The 25,402-nt window shown below is 35.1% G+C and overlaps 1 protein-coding gene across 1 annotated transcript in view; it reads left to right on the plus strand.

The window, feature by feature from the left end:
• Positions 1-3,998: 3,998 nt before the first annotated feature.
• Positions 3,999-25,402, plus strand: part of LOC142349380 (ileal sodium/bile acid cotransporter-like) — a 24,350-nt gene continuing 2,946 nt past the window's right edge. Inside the window, exons 1-5 of the mRNA XM_075400891.1 lie at positions 3,999-4,374; positions 10,140-10,396; positions 14,449-14,620; positions 15,239-15,466; positions 20,300-20,455. Coding sequence (XP_075257006.1) covers positions 4,074-4,374; positions 10,140-10,396; positions 14,449-14,620; positions 15,239-15,466; positions 20,300-20,455 — 1,114 coding nt within the window. The 5' untranslated portion in view covers positions 3,999-4,073. The remainder of the gene's footprint in view (positions 4,375-10,139; positions 10,397-14,448; positions 14,621-15,238; positions 15,467-20,299; positions 20,456-25,402) is intronic.

Consider the following 25,402-nt stretch of genomic DNA (forward strand, 5'->3'; position numbering starts at 1 on the left):
ATATGCGAGATTTTTTGATTTCTTCCTCATTTGGTAGACCATTAGGCCAAACTTGTGGATTAGCGGAACCTAATATACGAACGCACATCACTGAGCCTCCTTGTTGTATTTTTTCATTTTTTTATCCATTAGGTTTTGTTATCTGTTTGTACCATCTACAAGGCACCTTTCGTGATATAAATAACTCTTTAAAGTTTGCGTGAAAGCATACGGGTTTGGAGTACAGTGTGTGATTAGAAACAAGAAGCAGTTCGGAAGTACTATCAAAATTTATATCAACTCGTGACAGAGAAATGTTTCTGGCAAAGAGGTTCTGACAATTGTTCACAAACGATTGAGTGGTCTAAAAACATAACCTTTTTCGCTTTTTAAGAAACCAAGATTTCTAACATCAAAATACACAAAAAAACCTAGCGTGTTTTTGTTTCCACCGTGCTGCTCCTCAAAAAGTTTCCTCTTTATAATAACTATGTGTTATATATTTGCAATTAGCATAATATCTTAACGACGAGATTTCATGCTTTCATTTTCCCTCAATTTTTTCCTGAGACAAAAAATCTTTTGTTTGTTACGAAACAAACTCTGAAAGCGACTAGGTATGTGTGAATGGCTTTTTGGTGTTGGTTTTTGCTGCGATCTGTTTTATTTACAGTTTTATTTGTATTCTATACTTTTTTCGTTATTCTCTTTGCTTTTTTCTGATTTTTTCACGACTCTTAACAATTTTCACATTTTGCCAGTTTTGCCATTTTATCCAATTAAATGAGAAAGCAGATTGTTATCTTTGATTTTAGTTTTCTTTTCAGCATCAGTACATTTCAGCATCCTTTCTATATCATCGACTTTATTCTTAAAACTGAAATCCTATTCTCTCAAATCCAATAGAGAATTTCTGAAATAATAAAAATTTTTGACGGCTGTACACATTTACTAGCAAGGAGATGCAAATTTTTTGCGGAAATTGAGCCACAATTTAACAAAATAACAAAAAAAGACCGATAAAGAAGGGAAGTCTTAAATGTTAAAAAAAACAATCAAATTTTGCGAGAAAGCGGTGTAGAAGCCGTGAAGCCGTTAAAAACAGAACCAAAAAATCCATTGAAATGTTAACATGCGCCTTCATCCAACCCCGTTCTTGAAATTTTTGTTCTGCCATCAAGGTAAAAATGTGATTAGGCGATTAAGACAGATGTTCAAAGATAAAAAACGGAACAATGCTCAAAAAATATAAATACCATTAGTCGCAAGGCCAGAAAACCCTTTCTGCAAAATTTAAAACGCAACCAAGGCTGAAATTCAATTCACTAGGAAAATGAAGATAATTCACTTCCATTATTGAGTTACAAATTGACTGAATTAAGTTAAAAAACATTGCAAAAAGCTCAAAGATCCAGTATACTTTGCTTTGAAAACAAATATTTTTGAGATTCACTAAAACAACAATAAACGTTCAACACTTCAACTGGTTCAGATTAACATTAAGCTCCATAGGAGATTATTGAAACATTTGGACTGAGTCTTTAAACCACAAAATTACAACAAACAAAAAACTCATTTGAAAAGAAAACAATTTTACGCAAACAAAGTGTTTTTCGAGCCATAAAATTTGTGTGCTTCTCAGTGAAAATTTGATATACGTTGATTAGACCTCATTTACACGTAAAAATGTTCTTTGATAATATGGCGAAAAAGAAACCTTATTGCAGTAATACAGTTTTCTGGTAGTTCACTTAAGAGAAACAAAAAGCAAAGAAAATGAGAAGAAAAGAAAGAACAGCAACCTATACAATTCGAACCACGAACGAATCAACCAGAACCAACCTTATTATCATTGTCGTCCCTTAAAAACAGCTAATTGTTCCAAATATTAGCAAAGTGAAAAATTTGACGTAAAAAGGGGGAATATTTAGAAAATAAATGATGAAATTTTGATAATAATTTATCAGTATTGAATTGGAAAAAAGACTGAAAATATTTATTTTCGGAACACTCTAATAGCAAGCAAGTAAACTAGATTTCTCTGTGATTTTGAAAGATTGTGTCAGGATTTTTTAGGTTTGTACTTGCGGCCAATTTGAACAAAATATATTATAACTGCATTTTTTATTGATAAAAAAAGGCTGAATCTTGAAAAATTTAGCCAAATTGTTAGCAAAATGTGTGCATCAAATTGTTCAGCACTTTTATTCTTTTTTGGTCTTTAAAGTGTAAACCAATAGTTTTTTGGAAAAGTTTCAACATATTTTTAAGCAGAAAATTTACAAAAAATGAGCAAAAATAGGGAAAAAGTGAAAAAAAAACAACTGAAATCAATAAAATTTTCGCAAAATTTGAACTTCGATAACTCTGTGGCCAAAACAAAAATCAGGGAAAACCTTTAACTCTATATTCTACGCTGAACGGTCTTTCTATTGTCACACTAACAACTCCGTACGATCATTATGTTGTATATAGTTCCTCCCCCACCAAGGTGGGTCGGAACAATTACTGCTCTCATCAAAGTGCATTATGTTTCAAGGCCACGTGCGTCTAGCACTGCTTCACTGAAAAAACAACTACCTTGCGTTCTGAACCTACCAAAACCACCCAAAACGAGCGTTTTTAGCTGGCTAAGGTTGCACATATCGAAGTGACGCACAATCTTGAGATCAAGTTGTTCATTTTATCCGTAAAGCAACCGAGGCATGAGCGATCTTAGACGTTTCCCCACTTGAGAATACTTGTCCATAAGGGTCAATTTTCTACAAATCCGTTTTAAGCGTTCTTCGATTGTTTTCGATCATTTTTCAACTGTGCTGCTACTAATTGCGGAGATGACAGCTTTTGTTCGTATTTTTTCTTGAAATGATTGCTTTTAAACAGAACTTTTGTCAACGTTCCAATTTCATCGATTTTCCAACGTTGAAAGATGCTCTAATGCCCAGGTTTGATTACTTTTTAAGATTTAATTTTGTCAAATTCAGTCGAGTTTTTCGAATTTGAAAGATATTTTGAGAAGCGCAACATTTCTCAATACAGTTAAGTTAGATATTGATCGATAAAATTCTATTTCACGTATCATAGGAGAAATGCTATTAGTTTTTCTGTATCTGACTTGATTAGATCACAGCGAGGAGCACTATCAACTAGCGACTTCTTTGGCAAAATGAACATAACCCGACATTGGCAGGAATCCCACAATGGGAGGCACGGATTTAATCTAAATTACATTTCCAAAAGTGCCTATCATAACCGGTCCTCAAAAAAATCAGCTATACGACAATATCGAAACTTTCACACCGAAAAAAAACTAAAGACTATGAGCATTTCCCCTAAAATTAAAATTACCCGTTCAAAACAGGCGTTTCTTATGTTTTTCTGACGGCTGAAGTGGACTGTATATATACTTGAACAATTTTTATTTATTAAGTCATAAGTTTGTATTACCAACAAATAAAGAAAACAGAGTTTCAAGCCCCTAACGACCTCGTTCCGAACTCTTGAGGCACTGTTCGCAAAATCTTATATATCCTCTCAAAATAATTGTTATTTACTTGAAGTTCACTCATAATGCATACATTAAATTTGAACGAACTCTGATTCGATGCCGTCAATTTAATTAAGTCAATAAACGTAATTACTAACACATATTTGCTTATATTACTTCAACTAAAAAAGTCAAATTTGATTTGAACTTTGTTCACTTTTCAATGAAAGTCTGATATTATTATGATTAGACCTTGAGTTAAAGAATATATTTATAGCTCTGTTCTGAATAAAAAACTACTAAATGCAAAAATCTAGTTAAAAATCGTGCAAGCTGTTTTATGTTTTTTCTTGCTAATTACTACTTTAAATACCTTAATATAATTCGTGTTTTTTTAATAAAACTTACTTGATTATTTTAACATTACAGTTTTATTTTAACTTATACAGTTGAAAATGTCTTTTAATAGATTTTTTTTCAACATAGTGACAAAAAAGTGATAGAGTTTTTCGGAAAAGTCGAAAAATTTGTTTACTAACTTATTTTAAGCGTACTTTAGATGTTTCATCCCTAATTAGCCTCATTTTCCATCAACTTGTTGTACAACATGAAAACAAAATGTAACATTTGCAACTTTAACTTCGCAATTTTACCTTTTGTAGCTTTGTTGTGGTTATCTAACGGGGCTTTTGGTTCACTTAAAGTGTCTAGATTTGTTCAAAATGGCAAAGACAGTTCCAACGAAGTTCACGATGGTGATTGGATTGAAATTGTGATTGAGCCGGAGGATAGTTTAATTGAGTTAGTTGAAGTTACCTGTGTAACTGAAGACAACCATTTAGTAACTTTGGGCAAAGTTTCTCAAAACGGGAGCCAAACAACTTTCGCTGTGGGTACAAAACGAATTGGTTAGTTTTAAAATTATTATTATTCCGTTCAACATCTAAACTTCTATTTCGAAGAAACATATTGAATTAGGAACGTCTTGGTTAACATTAGCTACGTCCAATAATTATATCAAACAACATTGACAGTTCAGTTCGCTGACTAAAAAATCACTCATATCGATTTCCACTCTTTTTGGTTCGGTCCAATCGAGCTGAAAAAAGCCATATATCATTGTTTTGCCCTATCTTTTGGGTGAGTCTAAACAGAATCTGAACTATTCTCCTCCATTCCCATTGAGTGAGGTGAAAATGCATATATCTCATCTTTATTTCGTTGAGCTCGAAGTTGCTAAAAAAAATCACGGAGAGGTATTCATGCCACGAAGGGGAGGTATTACCGTTCAATGCTATGCACATATTGGCTCATTTAGGAATATCAAATTCCACTAACCAGAGTAGCTTTCAATTACCTTCCAGCTTGTATTCTCGTCCAATATTCTATACGAGCTACTTTCTTGTTTCTCTTATAATGTAAAAAATGCTCGATGGTGGCATAGTTGAGAACTTTTAGATTAAAAAGCTCTCGACAATGTGTTAAAATTCTAAAATGGGTCTCGCTTTCAAAGGCGAGTAAGTTTGATCGCTTCTTAAACGAGCAACTAACTACATAACACGAAAAGTAATGAGCAGAATTACAGAAGATCTACAAAATGCATATGCTGATAATGACTGCGTCAGCCCATCAAAAGCAACGGAAAATCTCTCCGTTTGATAGTTTCTGATGTCTGCAAGTGTGGTTTTTCACAAAAGTTTTTTTTTTTGAAAACTGAAGACCGAATTTTATAGAAATTTTGCATTCTAAAAAAGTTTATGGCAATGAATCATCAGTATTAACTAAGGTTTTATGAGGCTTATTTGTCAGTTTGACCATCATCAACAATGAAAAATGCAATAAGGGTCCTTAAAAGTACTCGAGACACTAATGGACATCATAAGATTTGTAACTTTTTAATTAACCTTTTGATTGTCTACAAAAAGTTAAAGATGCACAAACTCGGTACAAATAGATAATTCGGTACAAAAAGTTAAAGATGCACATTACTAATATTCTTTCACAATTTTTTGACCAGAAATTTTGTTCCATATTTTTGTTCAATATTGCTTTTACACATTTTACGGACAAAATTGATAACTGCCAACTGAATTTTGATTTTGCATATAAAGTTCTGCCAATTATTTGTTTTTTGATTTTGATTAAGACTTTTCCATATTTCCACAGTTTTCCATATTTTTTCATTCAGTCCCTTGTTTTTGTTCCAAATTGCTATTAAACATTTTGTGGACAAAATTACTATTTGTCAACTGAATTTTGTTCCAAATATGGGCACTATCTAATTTGGGCACTAGTTAATTTGAGCACTATCTTTTTCTTCCTGAGTCTTATTAAGACTTTTTCTTCCTAAATTCTATTAATGGTTATCATCCCGGGTAGCCAACATTACTATGTTGTTGGGAATTTTTTTCTAAATAAAGCAACATCGAAGCACCTCTGGAATTGAAAAAAAAATTGCCGTGAAGTAATCTGAAAATAGCTGGCAAAAACATTTTTTCCTTATAGCAGGAGTCAACTGAAGTTTCAAACAAGCCTATTAACAATTTTTTGAGTTTCTCCTAAACCGGATCTGCCAGCGCTTTCAACAAAAACTATTTAAACTTCATAAATCTTCGGTAATACATTATTTAAAATATTCATTTGCAGGTATCTAGTATGTAGCAAATTGAGGGCGAGAAAAAGTTTAGAGTTGTTTCTCACAAAGAAAACTGGCATTGAGCGTTCTGGTATTTCGAATGATTAACAATGTATATAGCCTAATAAATTTAAATTTTCCTACGCTCAATTTTAATTCAGTAAGCTTTAAAAAAACGAATCCTACTTCATGGTATCATCGACGTATAGCTGTATCAAATTTATGGTTTACTTGCTTCCATAATAAATGTTTTGACCGTTTCATTAGAAATGGACAACATAATTAAATTTTGCAATCCTGGATTAGTGTTTGCTGCCAATTGTATCACGAAATGACCTATGTTCACTTTCTTGAAACATTTTACGACATACAAAATAAAAAATAACAATTGATTACTCCAGGATATTTGAAATAAATTAGTAACGAAGCTTTGATTGAAAGAGAAAATTGCCTTCTGTTAAAACAATTTTAACCTCAGATTATCACATAAATTATGCATGTGTTACAAAAAATGGTGCAATTTTCTACCTGAGATATCTTTAGTTTGAAAGTTGTGATTCAGTAGAAGTAATAATAGGTTTTCAAAACTAATTAAAATTTTGAGGCGTTCTTTGATAAACAGCTGAATTTGTAGACTTTTCTGAGGGAAAAAGCACCTTAATTATGATATCTGGCAAAATTTCTACTGGATCACTTTTCTGGGAGGGCGGCTTGCATTAAAAAAGTCATGATATAGTTCTGCAAACATAGTGGAAGATTTCTCACAAAGAGAACTGGCATTACGCGTTCTGGTATTTCAAATGGTTAACCATGTATATAGCCCAATAAATTTAATTTTTCTACCCTCAATATTAATTTAGTAAGCTTTAATAAATCGAATCCTACTTCATGGGACTGTTGACGTATAGACCGTTTCGTTAAAATGGACAACGTCTTTCAAATATTTTTCAATCTTGGATTAGTGTTTACTGCAAATTGTATCATAAAAATGACCTCTCTTCAATTTCTTGAAACATTTTACGACAGACAACATAATAAATAACGATTGATTATTTCAGAATATGTGAAAAAAATTAGTAACGAAGCTTTGATTGAAAGAGAAAATTGCCTTCTGTTAAAAAAATTTTAACCTCAGCTTTTTCCGAAAATTATGCAAGTATATCAAAAAATGTGCAATTTTCTAGCTGAGACATCCTTTGTTTGAAAGTTGTGATGCAGTAGAAGTAATAATAGCTTTTCAAAGCTAATGAAAACTTTGAGGCATTCTTTATTAAACAGCTGAAGTTGTAGACTTTTCTGATAGAAAAAACTGTTTAATTATGATATCTGGGAAAATGTTTTCTGAATCACTTTTTGGAAACACTTACAGATAAAAAATACGTTTTTCAAAAGTATCCGAAGCTGCACAAACAAACAGAAAAAATATAAAGAATGATCGAAAATAGACAAAAAAAACGATATTTGACTCTGTTCAAATAATTTGCATTGACGTAATCACTAGAACCAATCAATGTATTAGATGACCAAATCCACCACAATTATCAACAGAAATAAAAATATTCCCAGTGAAAAATTGAAGAAGAGATCAAAAACCTTTAAAAAATGTCTAACACGCCAATATGATAAAAATGAAATAAAGTTACATCTAAGACTCTACTATTTCCTCAATTTTTCCAAACACTCTCAATGACAATTAAACTTTTCAATAACTTATTTAAGCTTACAGTTAACCGCATAGGCTGATGAAATGCAAGTTAAAATCTCAAAAAACTGCTTTGAAAAGGCCACAAGGGCAAGAAGTTGTCACGCAAAAAGTTCAGATCTCGATAAACATTCGTCTAAACGACTAAAAACAAAGAAAAAATCAAAACCGCACGCTGAGTTTTCAATGTTTTAACAATTAAAAAAGTAACGAAACAAAATTTACACTAAATATTTTTAAAAGTACGCATGAAGTGTGAAAAGGTCAAATAATGAAAACTTTTAAAACGTTTGCGCTTCAATTCAAAAACAATTGGGGAAAAAAATTCATCGCTGGGAAAAAAATTCATCAACAATTGTTCCAGGTTTTAAGCAAATTCTTTTTGTCGCCAAAGTTCCTGAAATTGAAAGGTTGTTGATTCCAACGTACATTCTACTGTTGCGCCATTGTAACCACTGTAACCTCACTGTAGCATTACTAATTTCATGCTTTCAAAATAATAAATTTTTTAGCAATTAAATTAGTCGCGCTAATTTTTTTATGCAAATTTCGCACTAGCAATTTTTTGTCTGGCCACAAAGTTGCTACTTAATGAGTTGCAAAATTAGATATAATGGGGAAACCAAATGCATAAAGTTATTGAGCAGTTGTCGAAGAGTTCTGCTGGCATTTAAGTATGCGATTCTCGCGAGAGACAATTTCATGCTAAATAAGTAATTCTTAGGCAGTTTGCTGGAACAAGCTGCACGAGTTTATACGGTCCAAAGATTTTCATAGTAAAGATTTCATATTAAAACTTGCATATTTTGAAAAATAATATAAATTTTACGTCTTTTATGCGCCTTTTATTGGTCATTGCAAATATATCAATCAGAAATGTATTAGAGTTGATCACAGGCTTTTTTTTCTAGAAAATTTTTTCCATCTTACAGTGACAACATTGAGTAAAGGGATTTTTGTTATAAAACTATTAAAACCTTAAACGGTCACTGATAGTGAAACTCTGGAGCTGGAATTGACAATACCTGGCTAAACGTAAAAAAGTTCATCATTTATTTATTCAAAAGGAGAGATTTTTGTCATAATTGGTTGATCATAACGTTTATCTTTGATAATACCAAAATTGTAAAAAAAAAGCCGTTTGAGGGCGAAAAATTTGTTTTGTGCGCTTAAGTTTTACTCCGTTGATTTGGAAATTTTCATCTTTAATGATCTGAAATACTACCAGAGATTACACATATTTACTTTAATTTTTTTGGATTACTCATTGCGCAAGATACATAGAAGATGTTCTGAAATATTAATTTAAATTTCTCATATTTTGATCTCGCGTTTTCTTATAGGATGTTTAACTTGTATTTTTCTATGGGATCTTTTAACAAAAACTCGCGGCATTGAAATACTTTTTATCTCTTCAGATCGTTTTGGGCTACTTAATGAGCAGAGAACGATAAAGAGCTACCAATAATGAAGTCAGGCTTTGAAAAATTTTCAGAAAAAAATAAGTGCTTTTTCTCTAAAACGTCGAAATTAGTAACGTAGCAATCGATTTGTTTTTGGATACACCTATGTACGTTATATAGTTTGATGAGAATTCTTCTTGTGTACAGCAATTCATGGTTAGTTAAGGTTTTTGAAATTATGCTTAAAAAATTAATTAGTTTGATCAAATTTTTTAATTGAAATCTATCTCACACTTTTTAATGCTGCAAGTTGTAGCTTGTAAACGTCTACTACTTCTAATTTTGAACAAATTTCAACCTTAATAGATTTGCACCAACTTATCCGATCACATTAGATCTTATAACCCCTCATAATATCGTATCAGTTGTTACATGACAAAAAAATAATTAAAATAGAATATATGGTAAAGAGTTCAAAAAGTTATTTTTAAATTGCTATCATGTAAGGCCGCATAAAAATCTTTGTCGTATCACTTATAAGATTTTTTACGCATTGTTAGCTTATAGTTTCCAACTGAATGGAAGTTTGAAAAAAAAAGTCTGAGTGGAAGTTTGAAAAATTGAAGTTTGATTTTTTGCAGTTCAGAACATCGGCACGCTATGAACGTCTTTCCAAAACATTGACACATTTTTCCAAAATCATACTTCAGATTTATCACGATTAGAAAAAAAACTAAGGCCGTCTTGCAGTCTCCCAACAATTTGATCGTTGCATTTATGAAGCTGTGTTAAGTATTGGCAAAACACAAAATAAGATGAAATATGGACTTTTCTTGTTATTTGGCATCCTGCTCTCTTAGTTAATTAGCTATTTTGATGTCACTTTCAAGGTGAAAACCGTTTTAATATACTTTTCTTGAATCTTTTGAACAGGTGTTGCTGAAATATCTTGCGGAGAGACTGGAAGCGGAACAGGTCAAAACAATGCAGAAGTTCTCCCAATCGAGATCAGAATTGTTCTGGACTCAAACTGGGTGGCGACCGTGTTTCCCTTTTTCGGATTTGTTGTTATTATAGGTCTCAATATATTGTTTGGAACAGATATTTCAGTAGCTGATATCCGGTTTATTATCAGAAGTCCGAAGCCACTCTTCTCCACAGCCCTTTGTCAGTTCGTGTTGCTTCCTCCTGTAAGTTTTTAAAGAAACAATCCAACTCATTTCTGATCAGAATCACTCTAGCTCACACCTGTTACTTCTGAGCCTCAAAATAGATGTATTGGATGACCTCGAAAAAGTAGGACAGTTAAAGACAATCAGAGAAAATGTCCCTCAGTGCGATGTGCATGTCCGGGTAGGCAAATATAATTTTGTGAAACATTTTAACACGATGAGAGAGAGAGAGAGTTATGCCATTAGTTCAATTTAGGCATTTCTAATTCCATATTTTATTGTCAAGGAGTAATTGGCACTTATATTTTTGAATGATTCTGGGCCGCTTTCAGCTAATACCTGAAGACGTTTTTTTCCCTTTGTACAATTAGAAAATTTAGTTAATAATATAGAAAAAAACGACGAGTGTTGCTCTTTTTCAAGTTCTTTTTCTTTTCTTCTTCTTGTATTTTGCCGTCTCAGAAAACTTTGAATGATTCAATGTTTTGAAGATGTAGTCACCCAGACAAGGAACGCGTATATACAGACTTTTGTGCGTTTAAAACTTTTCACGCCTTTTTTCTTGCCTTCAAAAACGCATGTGTACAGACTAGTGAACGAGCGAATGTCTTTGCAAACACCAAAGACAAATGTGTATATGTTCAATTCCATACTTGTGTACGTTCACAAGAATTTCATGCTTTTAAAAGTGCTTTGTCCAGACTTTTATGCGTTTTGGTCGAAATTTTCGATACTCGAAACAGTCGAAGTTTTCCATTTATTGTTGAGTGAGTTGACTTTTTCAACTATTTCAAATTAAAACTGATGGAATTTGTGAAATTTAAATCATAGTGCGACTGATTTGTGATCATAATATTGGTCGCCATAATAAATAAAATGAGTTTGGATATATATCAGCCATTGTAAAGTGGATAAAATATATTTATGAAAAGATTCTGCATCCAGATAAGACCCGATTATCAATATTATAAGACCAGGCCAGATCAAATTGCGTTCACTTCCTCCGAACTTAAAATCAGTTCCTCCTCCGAATTTATCTCAAACTGCAATAAAAACTCATTTCTTTTGGATCGTAGGGTGAGCTCTCACCAATTTTTTCAAGCTCTCATTTTTCGCTTTGAGTTGTATTTCGTCCATTTTGGATTTATTTGGGGAACAAAACTAGTAGTGAAAACAAAAAATTAATAACAGAAAAACTCATGAGATGGTTTAATACTTCAACTGTTGGACACCGATTAGCTTATACGAATATTCGTGAATTCAAATCAGACCAAGTTGCATTCATTTTGTCTTTTTTGATCCTTGCAAAGCTCAGAAATCATTTATCATTTTTTAAATGGTTAGTAAGAACTATATATGATCTTTGTATGATTAGTGAGAACCAAATTTGATCTTTCTATGATTACTAAAATTCATAATTCCAAATTTTTGTTCCGACCCCCCCTTCAGGGGGGAGGAAATATATAATCAAATGGGTTTCTTTGTTCAGTCAATTTTGAGCGATCGATAAAAATCATCGTAGAGAGTTATGAGTGGTATCATTAAACAGCCCGTCCAGCGAGGAATATGGAATTAAAAAGATTTTTTGATTTTCGTTCTCTGGAGAGGGATATTGAGGCTGACATTTTTCGTCAATTTTGCTAATAATATGCTAAAATTGTTCAAAAGAATGTTGTTGATATTATTTTTTAAGACCAAAAAATTATTGTTGACTATTTTATTTCAATTCTTTATCTAAAATTTTGGCCTAATATTTCGAAACCAGCCTTTTCAATCAAAAATTGCACGAAAGAAGCTTTCATAGTCCAGTTTGATTAAATTTCCGGAAGTACGCAACCAAAAACCACAATCTTTTTAAACTCCGATTTTTATAACACAATCGTTTTAAACTCCGAAAGAGGCCAGTCCCGTTTCAAGTTCCATTGAGCGTCCTCTGGAATTAACATTCGGCCGTATTTTGCTATCTTTACTCGATGATTATCAATAACGCAGCTTTATTTCTGATTCTGTTACTGAGAAGTTATCTATATCTATAATATCCGACAAAATTGATAGTTTTTAATGAAGGAAAGCAATAGAAGGGCTAGTTTTGGTCAAATCTTGGGCTTTTACAATCCAAAAAAAATGCGAATTGTAATCAGTCGGTCTTCAAAACAAAATCGATCTTTTTTCTGTTAATTAAAGAACAGAACAATTGAAACCAAAACCTACTGGTGAAGGGTCCAATTGGCTTCCTAAGCAGTTCCAGATTTATTATTTAGTCTTTTTTCTCGAAAGCTCATGGTTGTTTTGACTTTTAAAAATTTTGATGTTTAAATAAACAATAGCTTTTTGAACTTTGCCACTATTTTCTCTTAATGAGGTCAACTTGTAGATTAGTGTAAAATTTAATCGTCAATGCTGTTTTACGCGTTAAATTATGTTGTTATGGCATTGAGTGTTAGGCATTTGCCCGTTTTTTACGTTTTTTCTTGTTTTTAAATATTATCACTTCAATCCGAGTCAAGTATCACCTTTTTGACGTTCAAAATAAAGCACATTGGAAGTCATCAAAATCTTTAAAATTATAGATTATGATCTCAACGGCTTCGAAACCACTTTCTCGAAGAATATAATTGATTTTCTTACTTATATCTTTATCTGTTGTTTTTCCTTTTTTTCAGTCTTATGAAATTTTCTGCATTATGAAAGGTCCCGTTGGCTTTTTTGAGGGAATTAGTGAGCCTACATTCTGATTTGAGCAGATATCTGACGGCTTTCTTGCCTTTGAAACAAAAGCTTTTAATAAAAAAAACAATTTTTATTTTGAAATTTTGTTTTTTTTTGTCGTTTTTGTACCTATTCTTGTTAATTACAGGCAAGATATGACATTTTCGTCATCGCGTGAAGGTGCAAGCGTACAAAAATGGATGTTTTCAAAGAGTTCGTTGTGATTTTACTGGCTTCGAAACGTTTTTTTGCTAAAAAGTGGACTAATTTTTGATCTTTTTTTATTTGATGCTCTTTTAGTAAACGCAACACATATTCTGATTATCCACAGGTCTCAGAGGCTTCCTATGGATGAATTAACAAACCTCTTTAATTATTTCATGTTGTAGCTAACTGGTCTCATTCTCATTAAGAAAAGGTCACATACCACATTATTCGCGTTATTGAGGAAGGCGTAATGGAACGTATCTTGAGGGGTAAAATATGGCCTTACGGCTTCAACAGTGTTTTCCCGCAAGTTTCAATCGAATTTTTGTTTGTTGTCTCTAATTGTTGTTCTTTTTGTTACCGCATAAAAATTGAACAATGACAGGTTTTGATGCACTCCTATAGAGGCATTTGTGATCGTAAAGAAATTGGATGTCTCAGTTGATATCTAAACCTTTTCATTACTTTGAAATTAATTTTTTTTATTTTTGAACATTGCAGTTTTTGTTCTTTTTGTCTAATTGTTACCGAGCCTTACTATGGACTGGTCCCATGTCTTTTCTAGTGAACTACAAGTCTTTTGTTTAGTCTTAGTTTTATCTTGACTTTGTTTTTAAGTTTTTTCAAAATAAAATGGACATAAAGTTTTGGATGTAATTAATGTTTGTTGTTGTAGTTTGATTTGTTGTTCGTCATGGCTCGCTTTCCTGATAATGGAAGATCTCATCAATCTAACTCGGCATTTTTTTTATTCCACTTAATGATTTGCGTTGGAGGCGACCTTTTTGTTCATACACCACTATTTTGAAAAATGTTTGACTTTTGGGGGTTTCTATCTGTTCCTCATTTGGTAGACAATTATGCCAAAAATGTGGATGAGCGCGCATCTGATATAAAACGCTAAGTAGCGTCACAAGATGAAATCTTCCTCCGTGAGAAAATGCTATATTAAATGAGAAAATGTGTCTTTAAGTTTAGTTTTTGACTATTGCAGGATACCCGTACACAATTATGATACCAGTACACAATTATGATACCAGTACACAATTATAATACCAGTACACAAATATGGGGGGGGGAGTTACGTGCATGTTACGCTACTAGCTACTATTTATTTGCCAGAGTGTGAGTGTATCATATACTTCCCATTTCAGTATGGACTTGGAGTTGCCCGTCTGTTGGGCTACGAGGCAGATGTGTCTCTTGGTATCCTGATGGTCTGCTGTGCCCCAGGGGGTCTCTTCAGCAACACTGTCACGTATCTTATAGACGGGGAGGTGCCTCTTTCTATCGCCATGTCTTTCTTCAGCACCATTTGCGCTATCGGTTATTTGAAAATTTCATCATTTCACCAATCTAAAATATTCTCAATTTGCAGCTATTGAAATTAATCAAAAAAGTTTGAGAAGACGTTTGCTTGATTGACATCGAAGTAAGGTTACGTGACTCTGCTTGAAGTCGCTAAAAATTTCAGGCGTTTAGCGAGAATAGCGCAGCGGTTCGAGATAGTAAGTCAGAATTTCAAGTGACTTCTGCAGAGTCACGTAACCATGCTTAAACGAAACGCGCACATTTAAAATGACGGAAGTCTAATCCTGGATAAGAAAGAACTTCTGGCATATTAATTAATTTCTGGCACTGGAGACTTTCGGCATTTTAAAATGTGCACTTAAGTTTTTTTAAAAAAAGACTACTATATTTAGATACTGTTTAGATACTTTTTAGATTACTGTATGCCCGCTAAAGTGACATTTTGCATCTGAGATTTAGAACTTGAGAGGTTTCTCACAATATTTTTCACTGAAATTTGTGCGGTAATTGGGAAATTCTGGTAGCATAACCCTAGGATCCATTACTTTGAATGTCATTTTTCCTGTTAACAATTAGTCATGTGTTTATATCCATTGGGGAGTCTTGCCCAAGTGTCAAATTATTATTTTCCAGGAACCATGCCTCTGAACCTGCTCTTGTACAGTCAGTTCATTTCGGACGATCCCAGTTTCAAACCCTCCGACATTCCCTATTTGAACCTGCTTCTCAGTCTGGTCATAATAGCCGTTCCAGTGGCCGTGGGAATGTTACTGGCAGCAAAAGCCAAAAAAGCGACAGTTCAATTGACCAAATTTGGCAAGCCTGTGGTTCTTCTGTTGTTGATGATTTACATAGCCATAGGTAAGTATTTAGAAACAAATTTTAATCAACACCTGTTGCGATAACAGCAGTTAAATAAACTGCCAGTGTAATAAATTTTAGTGCCCGATCGACACTGGTAAAACACCTCAGCATTAGACTACGAGTTTATCACACTCTTTTATCGCCACTGTTACTAAATAAACAATGGCGATAAAAGAGTGGTGGTAAACTCGTACTCTAATGATGGAAACAGTTTGATAAACTTGTAGTCTAAAAAAAACTTGTGTGGAGTGTGTGTTGTGTGTGTGTGTGTGGTGTGCGTGTGTGTATGGTGGTGGTGTGTGTGGCTTGTGTGTGGTGTGTGTGTGTGTGGTGTGTTTGTGCTGTGTGTGTGTGTGTGTGTGTGTTGTGCGTGGTATATGTGTGGGTGTTTGCGTGTGTGTGTTTGTGAGTGTGTGTGTGTGTGTGTGTGCGCGCGTGTGTGCGTATGTGTGTATGTGTGTGGGTGTGTGGGCGTGTTTGTGTGTGTGTGTGCGTGTGTGTGTGCGTGTGCACGTGTGTAGGTGCGTGTGCTTGCGTGTGTGTGTCGGGTTGTGTGTGTGTGTGCGCGCGTATGTGTGTGTGCGTGTGTTTGTGTTTTTGAGTGAGCGTGTGTGTGTGGCGTGTGTGTTGTGTGTGTGGTGTGTGTGTGTTTGTGTGTGTGTGTGTGTGTAAGTGTGTGTAAGTGTGTGTGTGCGTGTGTCTGTAAGTGTGTGTGTGTGTGCGTACGTGTGTGTGTGTGTGTGTGTGCGTGTGTGTATGTGTGTGTCTGTGTCTGTGTGTAAGTGTGTGTTTGTGTGTGTGCATGTTTGTGTGCGTGTGTGTGCGTGTGCGTGTGCACGTGTGTGCGTGCGTGTGTGTGTGTGGTTGTGTTTGTGTGCGTTTGTGTGTGTGCGTGTGCACATGTGTGCGTGCGTGTGCTTGCGTGTGTGTGTCTGGTTGTGTGTGTGTGTGTGTGTGTGTGTGTGTGTGTGTGTGTGCGTATGTGTGTGTGCGTGTGTTTGTGTTTGTGTGTGAGCGTGTGTGTGTGTGCGTGGGTGCGTGTGTACGTGTGTGCTTTGATAAACTTGTAGTCTAAAAAAACTTGTGTGGCGTGTGTGTTGTGTGTGTGGTGTGTTTGTGTGCGGTGTGTGTGGTGTGTGTGTGTGTGTCGTGTGTGTGCGGTGTGTGTGTGTATGGTGTGTTTGTGGTGTGTCTTTGTGTGTGTGTGTGCGCGCGTGTATGTGTGTGTGTTTGTGTGTGAGCGTGTGTGTGTGTGTGGGTGCGTATGTGAACGTGTCTGCGAGCCTGTGCGTGCGTGTGTGTGTTTGTGTGTGTGTGTGAGTGTGTGTAAGTGTGTGTGTGCGTGTGTCTGTAAGTGTGTGTGTGTGTGTGCGTACGTGTGTGTCTGTGTGTGTGTGCGTGTGTGTGTGTGTCTGTGTCTGTGTTTGTGTGCGTGTGAGTATGTGTGTGTCTGTGTCTGTGTGTAAGTGTGTGTTTGTGTGTGTGCATATTTGTGTGCGTGTGTGTGCGTGCGTGTGTGTGTGTGGTTGTGTTTGTGTGCGTGTGTGTCTGTGTGTGTGTTTGTGTGTGTGTTTTTGTGGGAGGGGGGCGCATGAGGACAAAACGAACAGATCCGAAAGAAATATCACTTACCTTTGAAAATGCAATTGATCACAAAAAATGAAAATGAAAAACCAATACAACTGTGTTCAGTTTTGAAATGATCGCAACAGATGTTGATAAAAAAAAATTACCACACGGTTGTTATCGCCCTCGAAGTTATCATAACACCTCGGCTTCGCCTCGGAGTTTGATAACTTCTCGGTGGCGATAACAACCGTGTGGTAATATTCAGTAGGCCTTCACAATATGTGTCTTCCATTATAGCCCCCCCCCCCAAGAAAATGTAGCCCCCCATTATGGTATATTTACCATGATGGGGGGGGGCTATAGGTTATTGAGCACTAAGCTGGGGGGCTATAATGGGAAAGACTCCATAATAGTTTTTATTTAAAAAAAGTTGCATCCCAGAACAAATGGTTAGTCTCACTCTGACCGAGAAGTCGACTTCATGACAGGTCGTCTGAATATTTTCATAATTGTGGTGGTGACGAGGAGTGAATTTAGCCATGCAAACAAGGTTCTTATTATCCGATGTCAAAGTCTAAAAGGAAACAAATGACATCAGATGGAGTAATTGGTTGCAAGAATTTTAAAGCTGAGACAAGTTAACACAAAAGATTTTTACATGTGTTCAATGCAAAGTGTTTTGTGAAGCCAAGCATGATGACACTATCGTCATTTTCGGAACAACTCTAATTGACAGCAATTCCAGCGAAAGTCGAGGACTAGTAATAAAATTCTATCAAATTGTTTTTTTAACTAACAAATTGTTGTCCAATGCAAAAAGAGGCACCAATTTTTACAAAATGAAAACAATTTTTTGTGCGCTCTAAAGTGAGTTATAGGCAATTGTTTCAAAGAATTCTGGGAGACTAGTTTTAATGGCTACTTATATTAAATTTATCTCTATCAGATGTATAGCCTGAAAAATAATCCATTTATAAGATTTCTAAGAGCGAGTGAAACCCGGAACAATTATCCTGACTAAAAAGTACTGATTGAGAAAATTTTATTCCGATTTTCACCCAGCTGTTTTATGATCGTTCAGCTTGACAGAGAAAACAAAAGGGAAAATGGATTAATGAAAAGGTTTATCTCAAAAAGATCTAATTAGTTTATATAATAATCGAAAGGTTTTTTAGCAACCATTTTTGTCGCAGTTTAATTTCTCATTCTCCTACAACTCCTAAAACAAGAGAGAACATGGTTAAATTTAATAAAAGTTTTGGTTTTCAATTTTCGCAAACTTTCGAATTTAGATTTGGATGAAGTACTTGGGTATCGTATAGCTAGCAAGATTCTTTTTTTATAAGGCAGTCTTTTGAAAAAAAGCGGCAGTCGTTTGAGAAAAAAACTCATATTTTCCAGTTTTAGAATTTTTAATTTCCCAATGTTGTTAAAAATGCAAGTTTGTTTGTTCATTACAGTTGTCTGGTGGAATCATTAAAAAAAGTTGTCTTAAAAGGCAAATCACGATTAATAGATACAACTTTCCCTTTTACGTTTGTTTGCGCATTTGAAAATTTAAGCATAGCTGTCAAGTATAACTTAGTATACTGAAAAATTGTTTGGAAATCACGAAAAGGAGATACATTACATTTTGTGTCAAACTTAGATACATCGTTTCAGAAAGAAATTGAAGCATGTAAAAAGTTCATAAAAAAGCTTGAAAGTTAAAATATAGGAGATTGTGTTAGGATTACAAACGCTGAGTTCTGCTCATATTGCTTTTTGTTTCCTGGAAACTTGCGAGATTTGCGGATAGTCCTTTGGGGACAGCTGACTTTCAACTAGTGTAGAAATTGTGAGGAGAGTTCTGTTAGTGTATGTGTCTCTTCAAAAAGGCGATGTGAACATTGCATTGTTAAAAATTTTAACGTTGTGCAAAAAATCAAAATCAATATAAAATAAAATAATTTCCAGCCAACCAAAAAAAGTTTTTCATTAAGTTTGCGTTGATACTGACTATTCGTGTTTGATTGTCATAGAAAAAATTTTGTGAGCAAGAAAGCATCATGTTCTTTTTTCTTACTATAAAATTGCTGTCAGCATTTTGACAGAACAACTATCAACGTTAGCGCATTTTCTAATTTCAACAATAATATTAATTTGTTACGAGTTGAAAGCTAGAGTCACCACATTGTGTACTTCAATACTGAACCATTACAAAACCAGTATATCCCGAAAAACAATCCTGAACCAGTCTACTTTTAGTATAATTTGTTATCAATATGTTCAATCAAAAGTCGTAGTTTTTTTCGGACTGCATAGTCTCAATTCAGAGAAAACAAACCAAATTAACTGACAGCTCAAACCCAATTTTAACGTAGCCCTTTCATATAATCACGATTAAATATTTGTAAGTGGTTGCATATTATTTGTACCCCCCAGACGCACTTGCCATAATCTTGTATAATGGTTTACTATGTAGTCACACGAGCTCTTTAATTGGGGGTGCGTAATTTACTGAATTTTTTTTTACCTTTTTTGCTATTTTAATCCTCGAGCTCTTAATAATATACGACCTTCGAGTTGAAAAATTGCCGCGTTTTTCTGCGTTTTGCCCATTCTCAGCATCTATCCAAAATTTTATACGCATCTCAGCATCTATCCAAAATAGACAAATAATAATGTATAGTTAATGTTTTGTTTAGTGAAGGCTCTCTGGTGAGCGCCGTAGAACAAAAGTTCTTCTTTTTGCTAAGATGACAAAGTAAATTTAACTGTTATATGAGCTGCATTCGGGCTCCCTCAAACTTTACCAAAAAAGCCTCGGAAGCCCAAATTTAGCTCTTAGCACAGTTAAAATTACTCTGCCAAACTACTTTTTTAGTCTAACACAAAAACACGTTAATCCCCATGCTGTCCTTTTCCAATTGTAAGCGAACAGAGTGCTAATAAAAACTGATTATATTTATTTTATGATCATTATAAAATTATACTGTAATCATCCATTTTTGTCGTGTCGAAATGAGTATTGTGAAAACCAATTGCGAGACCAATGTCCAAAGATTTATAGGCAGGAACCAAACTTTTTCGGCAACCTAGAAAAACCATTATGACTGAATTTTTATCGGGTGCCAAGAAAATAATTTTAACTGAACCTGGGTTTAGGTTTTGTTGGAAGTTTTGTGGGTTTCGGTAAAGCAAGGTCAAAGCTGGGAATCACAGGGGTGAGCTGTAGACTAGTTGCTGTAATATTTATTCTCTACACTCTTCAATTTTCAGGTCTGTACGTCAACTGGTTTGCTTTCTCGCTTCTTGAGCCGAGAGATTTTGGGGGCGCGATCTTAGTTCCTTTGGGGGGCTATTGTTTGGGTGGGTTGGCCACTCTCATTCTCAGATTGCGATGTTCCCAAGTCAAGACGTGCTCGGTTGAAGTTGGTTAGTATAAAATTACTTTTGTTGTTGTGAGTAGAGTTAATTTTAAATTTACTGGATCTGTGTTAAATTAAGTACAGGTTACAAATATATATCTTGTCTTCAAAATGTCATCAAAGTGTTTATCGTTTCAGGTCTTTAAAAAATCTGATTGAATTTTGCACAAAATTACCAGATAATCTTTAGTGCTGCTTGGGATTTATAAATCAAATTTGGAAAACAATCAAAATATCTGGTGCCAAATCAGTAGCTAAGTATTGATGCGTTAGCAAGACAACCACTAATGAACCGGAAAAATTTGATTGACAATTAACTTGGTTAACATAAGGGTGGTTATCAAAAATAACAGATCAACAGTTTAAGAATCTCACTCACTTCATCAGCTTTTTTATTTTTCCACATGCAAAATATTTGTTTTTATTCTCCCCACTTTGGTCAGGTTAGAACAAAAATAGTAGAATTGCACATCCATAAGGCTCCCGTTTTCTGCAATCGTTTTGGCGGTTCATCATAAAAGGACAAATCTGGACTCTTCTTATTCTGAATTGGTTAATGAATCTGGCCAAAAAGAGCGAGGCAAAATCATTGAGGTAAACCCCTTGATCATATCTGTCGACAATGATTGCAACAATAATGGATCAACTATCTCCCCTACGATCGGTCGAGCACCCAAAAATCAAAGTAGCCAACTAGGGAGCCCGTGCCAACAACATTTCCGCTGATCCCCGTAAAGTGGCGATTGACAAGGATTGCATCAGTTTACAGGAAGCTACAGACAACCCCTGCGCTTGGAAAGAACGGTTGAAACTTAACATAGCCAACCGCTTGAGTTCTTTCTTGAATATGGCCGATATTCCGCCAAGGACTTCAATTGCAAGCGGAACAAATGTGATTCCCATTTTTGAGCAGTTATCGTCGTAGAAGCAAAATTTTCTTTCATCTGCCGCATCAAGCGAGTAACCTGCCTTTGTAGCTGCATTAGTGAGAGAGTTGGATAGCAGCGACGAAGTAACAGTTAGATCAAATGCAGAAAGTTTTTCGCGCTTTCCAAGTCGGGACAAAGATGTCTCCGGGGCGCGATTGGCTTTCTGGAATGAGTTTCTTCGTTTCTACTACTGATGAGAGATTTGCAGATGAGCAGGCAGACACCATTTTATCTCGAATCCAGTCATGTCTTGTAATTGCTTCTCCTCGACCGTGACACGCAATGGCATGATCCCCATAGATGTCAAAAACTGGTGCTTTACAAAACGGGCACTTCCTTTCGGCGTCGTAGACAGGTACACCCAACATGTTTTTTGCACTAAATCTAATTTCATTTGATGGTATATGAAGTTCAAGAGTTGGAATGGGGGGAGCAGACAACCAAAATCCAGCATGTCGAACAGACAATGAGAGAAGTCGGGCGAATTCTCTCTCACTCGCTAGATTCTCTTTCAGACCATGAAATTTTTCATTATCGAGAGCATGTTGAATCGTCTTTTGCGAAAAGTTTCCCATGTCCAGTTTTGCTATACTGGAATAAAGATCCTGAAGAACTTGGCAGTTTTTGGGCTTTCACCGGTTATTTTTGAAACAAGATCTTCAGAGGAGAGAACAGAACCAACGTATGATGCTTTTTACTGGTCTTGGCATTAGCTAACACCCAACCTTGATAGGGTTATAGGCAGGATTGCTTGAGTCCGGGATTCTTCTGGAAGAACAGTTCAAAGGATGTTTTCAAGTTTTTTTGCGCTGTTGGGCATCAAATTCTCTTAGGGATTTAGTAACTGGACTTGTGGGCCGTTGACAACGCAGACAATACATGGTTTGGGGGCCCCAATGCAGTGGCGTAGGATACGTAGGGCGCACTGAGTATCGTCAAAATAGTCAAACTTTTCAAAAAGTACCCTTATTTTCCCTATCCTTTCGTTAAGTTTTATGCATACAAACTCTGGGGCTCCTAACGCAGTTCTAAGAACCTCAAAGCCCGAAATATCATTTCGTTTTTTTTTCTTATAACAAGTATGTCTAAATGTGCCGTGGACGAGCACGGCACTTATCGACCCTGACGTGGAGGCCTGGATTCGGTTCGAGTTGGCATAGAAGACGCTAAAACCTAATGAGATCGTCCTCTGAGCCCACCAAGACACCATCATCTAGATACCAGGAATGTTGTTGAAGCTCTGGCGAAGATTCTTGAACTTTCTCTATAATGGGCTAGAGCGTCAGAAAGAAAAGCAATGGGACAATGAGTCGCCTTGCTGGATACGCTTTCACTGCTTACAACAAAAATGTCATAACATAATTGACTGTGTTTTGAATAACAGAAATTGGTAAAAACTGCAATGCCAGGATTGAACTGGAAACGGCTTTGAGCACTTCACTGCGTTCTATTGAATTGAATGCATTGCAAAAGTCAATTTGCAAAATACCCGAGGAACTGGACGAGGTGAGTATAGTATTTTTTCATTCGAAAGCTTAGTCAAATGTATAATGGCTTCCGCTCCAACCTTCACACCGACTCCCAATTGCAGGCTCTGGAAAATTTCTTTTGCTTATAAATATGCTTCCTTAGCTAGCCATTTAGCTAACAACTTTTAGCTACTCCTTGGCTAAAGATTTAGCTATTCTAATACCTGGATCTTATATAATTTGTCAGCTGTGTCAAGAATAAATTAAATAGAGTCAGATGAAATGTGAAGCTTGTTTTCTACTGTAAGGTTGGACATCTATTGATTTAGACAACAGCCTGGGTTGTGATTTACCTTAGTCTCGCAAAAATTTCAGTCTGAGGTGAATTTTCAATTGTCAAAGCTGCTTTTGTTCTTAAATTGTACATCATTTTCTAGCGTGCGAAAAACTGTTTATAAAAAAACAATATACCACTTCTCCTCTTTACAACAAAAAGCTTGTGAAACAAATTTAGGAAGTTCCCTACGGCAGCTTATGTTTACCAGCTTAGTCAGTACTCTCAAAGCAATTTGTGACTGGTCTGAAGCGGTACACTATACAGCATGCAAAAGATGTTCGGGAAACATTTTTGAAGGAACAGCTGCTGTAGATCTAGAAAACGAAGTCAGCTGTTCTGAAATCTTTTCCTCACTGAATTGATAGGCTTGCGATGAAAAATTTTGGACTAAAATAGGCTTTTCTGCAGTGGGATGCAATTTTTTCAAACCATCGAGAGTTGCCTTGTTGACTGGTGGAAAACCATCAGAAGCCAAAGCTTTTGTTGCTCTGCCATATTGGCCCTGAAAACATGAGTTTTTCGCACGTCTTTTTTTCTTCACGAATTTTTCTTCATAGCGGGTAGTCGGGACTTTAGTGTGCAGCAACGTTTTAATATCTGCAAGGTTACAGTCTGTTCTAATTCTTTCGGAGTTCAAACCAGCTAATGCATCGTCGACATATGGTGCGCTCTCGACATTAATTAGCAGATCGTCGACCTGCTCTGATAGTTCCTTGGAGATTCTTTTCAATTTACTTAAAGGTTTTTTGAAAACCCAATAGGACCATTTTGATTTTGAGTTGAACCATGAGTTGTAATCAGGGCCCCATCCGATGTATCTACCTTTCGTTTCTTCCAAAAGATGTTTTGATACTTGGATCTTATATAATTTGTCGGCTGTGTCAGGAATAAATTAAATAGAGCCAAGTGAAATGTGAGACTTATTTTCTATTTTAAGGTTGGACTTCTGTTGAGTTAGACCACTGCTTGGGTCGGGATTTACCTCAGTCTTGGAACGAATGTCTGTCTGAGGTGAATTTTCAATTGTCAAAGCTTCTGTTGTTCTTAAATTGTACATCATTTTTGAGCGTGCGAAAAACTGTTTATAAGAAAACAATATACCACTTCTCCATTTTATAGACTGCCACAGTACTAAAAACTGGAATTATCTCACCGGGAATATGCAACTTGAGACTGAGAGAGTTGTTCCACCCGGTGGGACTTCGCCCCCCCCCCCACAGCAACACAAACACACTGCTGGGTTGAATTCTTGAAGAAGGCCCCAATTATAGGATAACAGCCACTGATTTAAAAACAGGGGTTTCAATTTTGGGTGCTAAAGATTCAATTTTAAAACAACCTTTAATTGTTTTTGCAGTACCCAGGCTCCACCAACTTATTTTTCTGGACTTCTTTTAATTTGCATTTATTGCTAAAGAGAACACCATCTTGATTGAGAAAAAATAGTGTATCATGGCATAAATTTTTGTTCAAATTTTTCTCTGATTCATATTCTCTGATTCCTCTCAAAAACTGGCAGAAAAAGCAAAAGAATTTAAGTTCACGCATGTGTTTGCATTAAAATTGAACTGAACGAATCTTAGTTTGTGCCCCATTTTGGTAACTTCATAAACACGTCAACATTGAAATGTCCGAATTAGGATCACGAATTGGTATCTATGCCTTTCACCTTTAACTAATTTAATTTTATGGTATCTTTTGTTTTCTTTGACTCATTGGGTTAGATAGAAGGAGAAGTTTTCGGGTTGCCAAAATTGCAATAATAATTTTTTCCAGATTTTGAACTTCAAACGTCAAAAACTTCATAGAATTTTAGTAGGGCCTCAACTTCCTCTGCATGCAAGAATTATATTATTTCAAAAAGATTTCTTTTGAGTTTTTTATGGAAATTTTTCTGTTTGAAATTTTTCAAAGGAAGTTCTATAATAAGTTCAACATTAATCTTATATTATATATTATATTGCGCAAAGGAAGAGAAAAAAGATGAAAATTGAAGATAATGAAGTAGAAAATGAAAGATTCAGCGACAAACTCCACAAACTCCATATTTGACAAATAACATTGAAAACGTCCGACTTTAATACTGTGCTTCAGACAAGCTTGTGCCAGTTTATATATATATATATATATATATATATATATATATATATATATAAACAAAAAACGTTCCAGGAACAAAACTGGATAGAAATTTGAAGGAGAATGTCCAAAAACTCCAT

Source organism: Convolutriloba macropyga, chromosome 11 (genome assembly GCF_964194025.1).
Source record: "Convolutriloba macropyga chromosome 11, txConMacr16.3, whole genome shotgun sequence".
NCBI classification, from domain to species: Eukaryota; Metazoa; Xenacoelomorpha; order Acoela; family Convolutidae; genus Convolutriloba; species Convolutriloba macropyga.